This window comes from Tauraco erythrolophus, chromosome 17 (assembly GCF_009769465.1).
Source record: "Tauraco erythrolophus isolate bTauEry1 chromosome 17, bTauEry1.pri, whole genome shotgun sequence".
NCBI classification, from domain to species: Eukaryota; Metazoa; Chordata; class Aves; order Musophagiformes; family Musophagidae; genus Tauraco; species Tauraco erythrolophus.
The window spans coordinates 8931668-8941066 of NC_141481.1; the positions used below are offsets into that span (position 1 = coordinate 8931668).

General features: G+C 50.0%; 1 protein-coding gene across 1 annotated transcript in view; it reads right to left on the bottom strand.

Moving 5' to 3' along the window:
* The window catches only part of ADAP1 (ArfGAP with dual PH domains 1), a 58779-nt gene extending 49994 nt beyond the window's left edge, over positions 1-8785 (bottom strand). Inside the window, exon 1 of the mRNA XM_086622113.1 lies at positions 8701-8785. Coding sequence (XP_086478239.1) covers positions 8701-8785 — 85 coding nt within the window. The remainder of the gene's footprint in view (positions 1-8700) is intronic.
* Between the last annotated feature and the right edge of the window lie 614 nt (positions 8786-9399).

Genomic DNA, 9399 nt, shown 5'->3' on the forward strand with positions numbered 1-9399 from the left:
GACGTCACACCTTCCTCCAGCCAGGGATGAGGACACACTTGGGTGGAGGAACATCCTGCAAGAAGATCCTCAGGTTCAGATAGAGGAGACTTCAGCTCTACTGTACACTGAGCCAACTCATACCCAAGCCGTCTCTTCTCAACATGGATAAACAGCACCTCAAGCATCGGGCTTCAATCACAACTGGGGCTTTAAAGCATTCTCCTGACACCAACCTTCGACCAGACTCTTAAACATGCATCCCCTCCACTTCACACAATGTCAAGCCATGTCTAATTAAGAAAGCAAAAGGTGGGCTATATGCAGGAACACATGCACATGATTTCCAGAAGATGACAGTACTTCAGAGGAAGTACTGTACCGATGGAGATGACAGGGTCAGCAGTGACCCAACCCTTGGAAGAGACGACCTCAGCTTGTTCAATAAAACCACACCTGCTAGCTATCTCCTCCTGATCACCTTCCTTTCAGTGCTTCCTCTCCTGCCTACACCCAAGGTCTACGTCCATCCAACACCAACAGCATCCCACACAGAAAACGTCAAGGAATACTGTGACAGAGCTGCACCCTTCACTCGACTCACCAGACCCGATACCAGCAGTTTGCATTGCTGCCATATATATTAATAGCAACTTCCTCTTCATTGCTCTTCTGGTTTTAAAAATACATATCTCTTAAGTTCAAAATCACGCGGCAAGCGGGGGGATGTAAGAGTTGTAGATGCTCGGCCGGTTGTGTGCTGCTTTCCTGTGTCAGCCACGGTCCAGAACTACACAAATTTGGCAATTGTTTTTCGTGCCAAAGGGAACACCAGGCAGGAGGGGAGTTCAAACACCTCAGGCGCTGAGTTAGCCTCATCCAAAAAAGAAACGTACATCCAAAAATTGCTAAGCAGTGAAATCCCCCAGAACCAACTGATCTACTGTGGGAAGTCTCTCTGAAATGTCACTCTCCCTTGACAACTTTATTAGAGATTTCTCATGGCTCTGGCTCTCCCAGCTGAAGACATCTGACTGAGAAAGCAAGCCAGGCCAGGCTTTCCCTGGACTTTAGCTGAAAGCCAAAAGCAATTTCTAAGCATTGTCTGAACAAGCCAGAGGGTTATGGACCCACACAATCCCCCAGGCTGGTGCCTCCCTGTGATCCCGCCTCCTGGTGCCACCACTCTGCCCGTGGACAAGAAGGAGGAGGGTGGAGGATTCCCTGACTCCATCTTCTGGAGGGCTCTGCCAATGCTGCTTTCCCTTCTCACCTGCTCCCTGCACTTACCATGTAATTTTCAAAGAAACCTATATCTTCTGAAAGAACTGGTGACAGATCCCCAGGCGGTTGGCTGCTGGCTGGGGTGAGCACCCACTTCTGCAGGGATGCTTTCCAAAGCCCTTTGTGAGGCTTGGGGCTGTTGATGGCTACATTGCTCCCCAAGCACATCACAGTCCCTCTCTCTTCATTTCTGCTTTCCAGAAGGAAAATTCTCAGCTCAGGAACATGGTAGGTAACACCAGAGATCTCCAACCTTGGCATAATAACAGATACCAACTCTTCGAACAACTGCACCAGTGCAGGCTTCAAGATAAGACATCTTATCGAACATGCAAATAAATTCAAATATGTGTCTTTGTATGAGATAAGTGAGTTTTGGGGCAGCACCACTAGTTTAGTGACCAGTGTCCCCAGGCTGTAGGGCTGGTGGTGTGAACACCTCCCTGCAGCGAGCTGAGGTCTCCATAGCCTGCTGAATTCCACCTTGCTGCTAAATGCTTCAACTGCTGGAACACATTCTCCATGTTAGACATTACTGGTGAGTTCAGTAATTTTATTTTATCTGGGGCCCAAAAAAGTGCACCAGAATTGTAATATATCATAATCTGGACCTTTGGGCACTGCCCAAAAAAAGATGATTTTTTTCTAAGCCTCCAGAGTTTCAAGCAAACAGCCATGAAGCCTAATGAAAACTTTCTGGCATGCCTAAGTTCCACACAAATTACTTTATTCCATTATGTCAAGCCAAAAGGAATAAAGACTAACAAGGAGCAAGGGGAATATTAAACCAAATACACTGCTGTAAGTGCAGAAAGTCTCTTATCCTGCAGCATTATTGCTCCAGGACAACCAATGTCAGCTCTAGAAGGCTTTCACTGCCCAATGTGGTAGATTTCTGGTCACCTATAAACAGATTATAATCTATTTCAAAATAAAAACCTGATAGAACTTAATTAATTAAACCTAAACTGAACTCAGAATAAGGACATCAGGGTGGTATTTCCCCATCTTGTTCATCTGAAAGGGAAGGCACAGCCAGATTTTAGAGAAGCATCCAAAGTAAAACTAAAACACTTGGGCAACAGAGCTAAATTCAGAAATTAACTTCCCCACCCCAGCCCCCTTTGCCACCACAAGCCCCAGGAAAACCCAGTGCACACAACAATGAATTCTGCAGCTTGAACCCAACATTACTAAGCATAAGAACAGCCCAAGGAGGCAAAAACAAAGGCTGGATCCAGAAAAATAATCATAGAATCATAGATTCATAGAATGGTTTGGGTTGGAAGGAACCTTAAAGATCATCTAGTTCTAGTGCCATGGACAGGGACATATTCCGTGAGATCAGGTTGCTCAAAGCCTCATCCAACCTGGCCTTGAACACTTCCAGGGATGGGGCATCCACAACTTCTCTGGGCAACCTGTTGCAGTGTTTCACTACCCTCAGAGCGAAGAATTTCTTCCTTAGATCTAATCAAAATCTCCTCTCTTTCAGTTTAAAGCCATTGCCCCTCGTCCTATCACACCTCCTTGTAAAAAGCCCCTCTCCAGCTTTCTTAAAGGCCCCTTTAGGTACTGGAAGGCTGCTAAGGTCTCCCCAGAGCCTTCTCTTCTCCAGGCTGAACAGCCCCAACTCTCTTAGCCTGTCTTCACAGCAGAGGTGCTCCAGCCCTTGGATCATCTTCATGGGCCTCCTCTGGACCTGCTCCAACAGGTCCATGTACTTGCTATGTTGGGGACCCCAGAGCTGAACGCAGTACTGCAACGGGGGTCTAATGAGACCAGAGAGGCAGAAACCTCTCCCTTGACAACAAGAAGAACCAACAAAAGACATGGGATGATTTATACAAACTGAGAGTAGAGAAGATTGGAGGTGGGATGACAGTGGAATTCTTTGTTTCATTTAACAAATAAAATCACAGGAAGTAGAACAGCAGTGGGTTCAAAGTAGCCACCAGACAAGAGCCAGAACTTGAGAATCCCAAAACTTACTTGGATGCTGCTGCTCCACCTGTTGCCTTAAACCACAGTTATCACTATAAATATAGCACAGCATATTGCTGACCAAGACAAATATCTGCGAGAACGTGGCCGATGCACAGCAATACCCCCTTAATGCATCCTCCAGCACACAAATGATTGACCCTTAATTAGCTGCCTGGCTGCATCCCCGCCACACCAGCTGGGTGGGAGCTGGTGTTTTGTTGGGATGGAGATTCAACAGATTTTTCTGATCTCTCTCCCCTGTTTGAGACGATAAAGACTAATTAGAAGGGAGAGGAGAACCTCTCCAGGCAGCCAAAACCTTTTTTTTATCCCGCACTAGAAAGGTAACTCATGTCCAAGGATACAGGATATAATCACAGGGATTTTAGCACAATCAACACAAACAAAAAGCCTTTTCTACTTGTCGCTCAGCTGCTGCCCATTCCCTAAATGCCCCAGCCAGAAGAACCTCGTGTTCAGCACTGGAGTTCTGTTGCTATTTACTTTGGGGAAAGATTAGGAGGTTAATAAACAGACCCTGGTCATGCATGTTTAAAAATAACAATAAAAAACGTTAAAACCGAAGCCAAACAGCCTCCCACTGACACTCCTCTCTGAGTAGGAAAATTTTTCAGTGAAGGCACTAAACTTGCCAAGGTCTTTTTCTGCAGCTGGCAGGTCTCAGCAGCCCCCTCTGCTCGCTGTCTGCAGCCCACGGCTCTGCTGCAACCCAGGCATCAGGACCAGACAGAAAACACCGTCCCATTAAACCTCCTTTGTTTCAAAAAGTCCTTTTTCCCCTGCAGAAAGTGGCATCGAGCTAAACACAACTGCTACAAGATTTTTTTTTTTTTATTTTTTTAACTCCCTACCCTTCCACTTCTGCTTATGCCCAGGGAGAAGAGCTGGCAAATTCCTGGGGGAAAAAAAAAAAAAAATATAACACACCACTATTTAAGCGAGAGGACAATGGAGGTGCAGGAACAAGTTTCCACTTTTAGCTTGAAAATGAAAAGCCCGTTTTCACGCCATTAGAGCGGCGAAGCTCTGGAACAGCTTTGCAGTAGGAGGCAGTGGGGGTAAGAGAGAGAGAAGGAGCTGCGAGGCAGAGCCCATCGCTCCGCCGAGGGGATGGGGAGACGTCGTTGCGGATGACGGCACGAGGCAGGACCCGATGACTCAGTTGTCTTCCCAATCTGTGTTTTTAGGACCGGCCAGGTGGATAGGGGAAGGAGAAGGTTGAGATCAAATATTTTCAGTGCCCTCCTTAATCCTGAGCAAAGCAACCCCCAGCACTCCTGCCTTTCCCTCTCATCACTGCCCTCACTTCATGACATCGAGGGAATGGAAAAGCTTTGCATGCTTTAGAAATAAGATGCTGGGACTGCAGAAAAGGTGTTTACAACCACCTCAGCCACACACCACCCACCCTCAGGCTTTTACATACACTGTTTCACCAAAATATCAGATCTGCTCAGCTTTGCAGCACAAAGCTCTGATACCAGACTCCATTGCATGCCTTCTGTTCTTTCTCCGTCCCTCATCCCCTCCGAGCCTCGGGCAGAGCCCGATGTTACCCACGGTCTGTGTCCCAGTAATCCATCCCAAATAAGAAAGAGGAAAATGATAAAAACAAGCCACGTAAACTGCTGCCAGAGGGTTTAAACTGCAGGATAGCTTTGATGGGATTTACACTTCTGTCTTCAGAGACTCACTGTCCTCCTACAATGTAAAATGATTCTCGTTCTGTGGAAACACAAGCCTAAGCCACAGAAAATGGAATAAAGAGAGAAATACTCAAGGTCTTGTTATGCCCCGAGATAACCATCCGTCTCATGACGTGAGGAAAGATTGCCTGAGACAAAGAATCATTTAGGGGGAAGAAAAAAAGAAAAGGCTGAACTGCCACATTAGTCTTGAAGAAAAAAAGATTATTCTAATACATTGAAAGCCATTACACACCAGCAATTCAGCGAGATGATTGCTCAGTTTGCACTTAAGACCGAATTTACCATGCTGTCCTCCCTATGAAAACACATCTTTAAACCCACCGAAACGAACACACCGCAAACCAACATCTCGGACCCTGAATCCCACACCGAAGTGTGCAAAGACAGGGGACCCAGTGCCCCAGATAACGACTTTATTACAGTGGCTCCTACCCCACTCCGCAGTCTCAAAGACATAGCGAATGCAATCTCATTATTCATCACAGATGGAAGACGTTTTTGCAACTAAAACATTTTTTATTCAAAACAACCTTTCATTGAAAATTAAGGTTTTTGTAAAGATACAATGAATAAAAGCCTAACTAGGAGCTTTAAAAACTAAAAATAAAAAAAACCTACAAGTGAAAAATGTAACCTCTCAGGGTTGTTTTTTTTTCCCACTCTGATTTTCAGTTTCTACTTAAGCATCCTTCCTGCATTCCCAGCTGTCATGGCCATGGCCACCATAAGCCTGTTCTCCCTACCTGAGACATGCCCTCAAAATCTAGAAGGATTTTCTGGAAGCTCTGCTTTCGCACCAGATATTTTTCTGCCAGACACACACACGGGTCCTGGGAAGACACAGACCTGACCTCCCTGATGATCGCATTCGACGCCACGTTCCACCCAGCTGCAAGTGCACACACCAGGGGAACACACATCTTGAATGTAGCAGCCTTGCTTGTAGGACTTGGCCAATTAAATAATCCTCAGTCACGATGAAGTGGCAAATTCTGGCCCAGACCCAGGTGATCAGCAGGTTTTGCCAAGATCTCCCTGAGGAGAGGCGATGACCCTGCAGGGAACGAAGTCACTTCTGCAGCCAAGGAGGAAAAGCTCTGCCTCGCCCGACACTCCCTCCCCAGCCTGGGATTTGATTTTTCGCACGGTCACAGCTTAGCCACAAGGACGCCAAGCCGCGAGCTCTCTTGCACCGGGAACCTAGGCTTTTCTTACGTGAGTATATAATACCTGGGACACGCCGTTACACCAGGGCTACAGCTACTGTTACACCAGAACAGTAACAAAAGAAAACAGCCTTTTTTCATAGCAAGGAAAAAAAAAAACTAAACAAAAAAACAACCTAAACTTTCACTGACTGGCTGATTTCTGAAACAAATATTTCCAAGAGCAAAAGAAAACCCAGCTGGCTTCCAAATACACAAATTAAAGTGACTAACAGAGAATTTCCCCATTATGTTTCTGACCCATCCTATTCTTTGTTATCAGTATCCCTGAGCTAAATGGCTACCTCTTCTCCTGGATCCTGAACTAACTGGGGATTTCAGGGAAAGGAACCCACCCACCTGAGAAGCAGTAGAATAAAGCAGGGATCTTGACCTTTTGCTTATCCCCAGCTGTGCCAGATCAGCAGAATGACGATACACACATGTGGGAAAGCACAAGTACACCCTGCTTCCCTCATCTTCTCCTCACCCTCCCTCTTTCATTCGTGCTTTATTTTCTCTGCTTTGCTACTTTCCCTGTGTCTAGCTGTCCACCCCCAGTTCCAGCTATCACCTTTATCTTTCTTTGCATCCCACTTCTCAGCAAAGAACAAAATACCTCCACCCTATTCTGGCAGCTCTCTAGACACCCATTCCACATTATCTCATACCCAGAAAGACCTGGTCTGCCACACTTGCCCAGGATGAACACCAGAATTCAGCCTGAATATTTTGTATATTATCTACAGACACAACTTATGTATCTTAACTCATGTTAAGTAGCCCTGGGCATCTCAAGTTTATTGTCACTCCCAGGTGGACAAGCACATGACAGCACCACAAGTAGCTCTCATTTGCCAAAGAAACTGAAGCAAAGTGATCGCTAAAGAAATTGGGTTGACAAACAGAGAGCCAGTCCCAGGGAAGTAATGCCGTTGCAGTTCAGAAGAGAGGCTGAACGATATTAATATAGCACATCTTGTGTTACAAAAGACACTGGCCCACATTCTCCCCTCCAAGTTTCAGATTCACTGTGACATCTCTGAATGCAAATGTCACCAAAAGCAAAATACAGTTTTGTTGTTTTACAAGCCCATTTGGAGCCTTTAACAACCACCTTCTTTCCCTGACATGAGCTATTTTATTGACCTACAGCTTCATCCTGCTGATGCTGAGAAACTTCCCATTTTGCAGAGGGGCTGTGTATTACACACAGGGCAAGAGAGAATTACCCCACTGATCTGAACAGCCCAGGCTTGTAAAGTGTTCTCCAGGAAGGAATAATTTAGACAGACACCTATTCGGTGAGCCCAAGCTGTGCTCAGCGAGACACCTAAAAGGTGGGTCGGGACAGTTACAGGGCAAGGACAGCCAGCAGATGGGTGGGGGCAGGCAGAGCAGCGCAGCGCTGCAAAGCGGTTCACACTATGCAGAAAGTTCTTTGTCCTTTCCAGCCAGGTACCAGGGGACACAATGCATCTCAAAGTGAACTGCAGTGTCCTGAGATGTCGATTAGGGACATAAAACCATTGGTAACGGTAGGTATGAGCTGGATGATGGTATCCAATAGATCTTGAAATCCTAAATAAATCAATAGCTGGAAAAATAAGGTTTGGTTGAAGTATTGGGTTTTCTTTAACACACAGAATGAGAGAGGCTGAAAATGATATCTTTTCTCTACACTTCTTCAGAGCCATCCTGCCCAAGCTAATACAAATTTAGGCATTTCTATATGGCTATATGGTGTTTTTGTTTTGTTTTGTTTTTAAAAAGGAAAGTTACTTGCTGTGCAATTTTCTAAGGTTTTTCTCAAAGGCAGGTCCCACCACACCATGCAGACCCTGCTCAGCAAGAGCAAAGCCTTTCCCACGTTCACACGCCGACTCCAACAATTCACTATCCGAAGGGCGAGGAGGATGCCCCTAGCTCGGATTTCCATCCCTCTGCGCACGAAAAGCACTACGGACGTTTCAGCGACGGCAGGCTGGGCAAAGGGCGGTGGGCAGGATGCCCACGGCAGTGCTTCTAGTTCCCCCCATCCGTTCGCTCGCTGATAGGGCAGGAGCAGCGACAAAAGCCAGGCTGTTCGCGAGGGGACACGGAGGACAAGCCGCCTCCAGCAGCCCAGGGCATCCCCCCAGCCAGAGCCCCCAGCCACCCGCCCACCCGCTGCAGGCTTAACGACACCCGGGCTGCACTGCAGACCGCGGGGACCTGCCGGGATGACATCAGCGCTGCCACGGCAGGGCGAGGAGCTGGGCTGGGAGGGGGGTACCTCGGCCGGGGCTGGTCCGCGGATACCGCGACAGCGCATCCCCATCCCTCCGCCCTGCCCCGGAGCATCCCCGCTGCATCCCCCCCGCCGCGTGGGTAGGAGGCGGGGGTCGGGCAGCCGCTCAGCGGGGCGCAGCCGGAGCGGGCAGAGCCCCCCGAGCCGAGCCGAGCGGTGCCGTGCGGGCAGGTGCAGCCGCCGCCCGCGCCCCCCCCCCCCCCGCCTCGCCCTGCCCTTCCCTTACCCGGGGCGGCGCAGTCGGCGCACGCCGCGTTGCCCGGCCGCTGGAGCAGCTCCACCAGCGCCTTCCTGCTCCTCTCCTTCGCCATGGGGGCGGCGGGCGGGCGGTGCGGGGCTCCGCTCGGCTCCGCCGCGGCTAAACCAGCTTCATGGCGCGGGGCGGGGGGCGCTGGGGAGGCGGGCGGCGCGTCCGGGCTGCTCCATGCGGCCCCGCTCGCCCCGCGCAAGGTGAACGCCTCCGGCGGGCCGCGCCGCCGGCGGGAGGGGCGCGCCGGGGCGGTTTCTGCCCTGGACGCCTCCTCGCCCCACCGCTGCTGCTGCTGCCGGGGCTGGAGCCGGAGCCGGAGCCGCCCGCCCGGGCACGGCGCCGGTTCCGCCTTCCGCCGGGTCCGGGGGGGCTGGCGGGTCCCTGCGCCGCTCGCCCGCGACCTCCAGCGGCCGCTCGTCGCCGGGGAGCCCCGTCCCCGCGGGGGGTCCCCGACCGTCAGGGCATCCCATCCCATCCCGGGTGTCCCCAGCCCCAGGGCGCTGCCCATCCCCCAGCGGTCCCTTCCGGGTTTAATTTGGGGTGGCCGTGCTGTGCCCCGGCCTCGCTGCCCAGTGAGGGGGTGCTGTCACCCACGGGGTGGGAGGTGGATGGCAGTGGGGAGGGGAGGGGCTGGGGGTCTTTGCCCTGGGGAGGTTGTGGCTCACAGCACCCCAG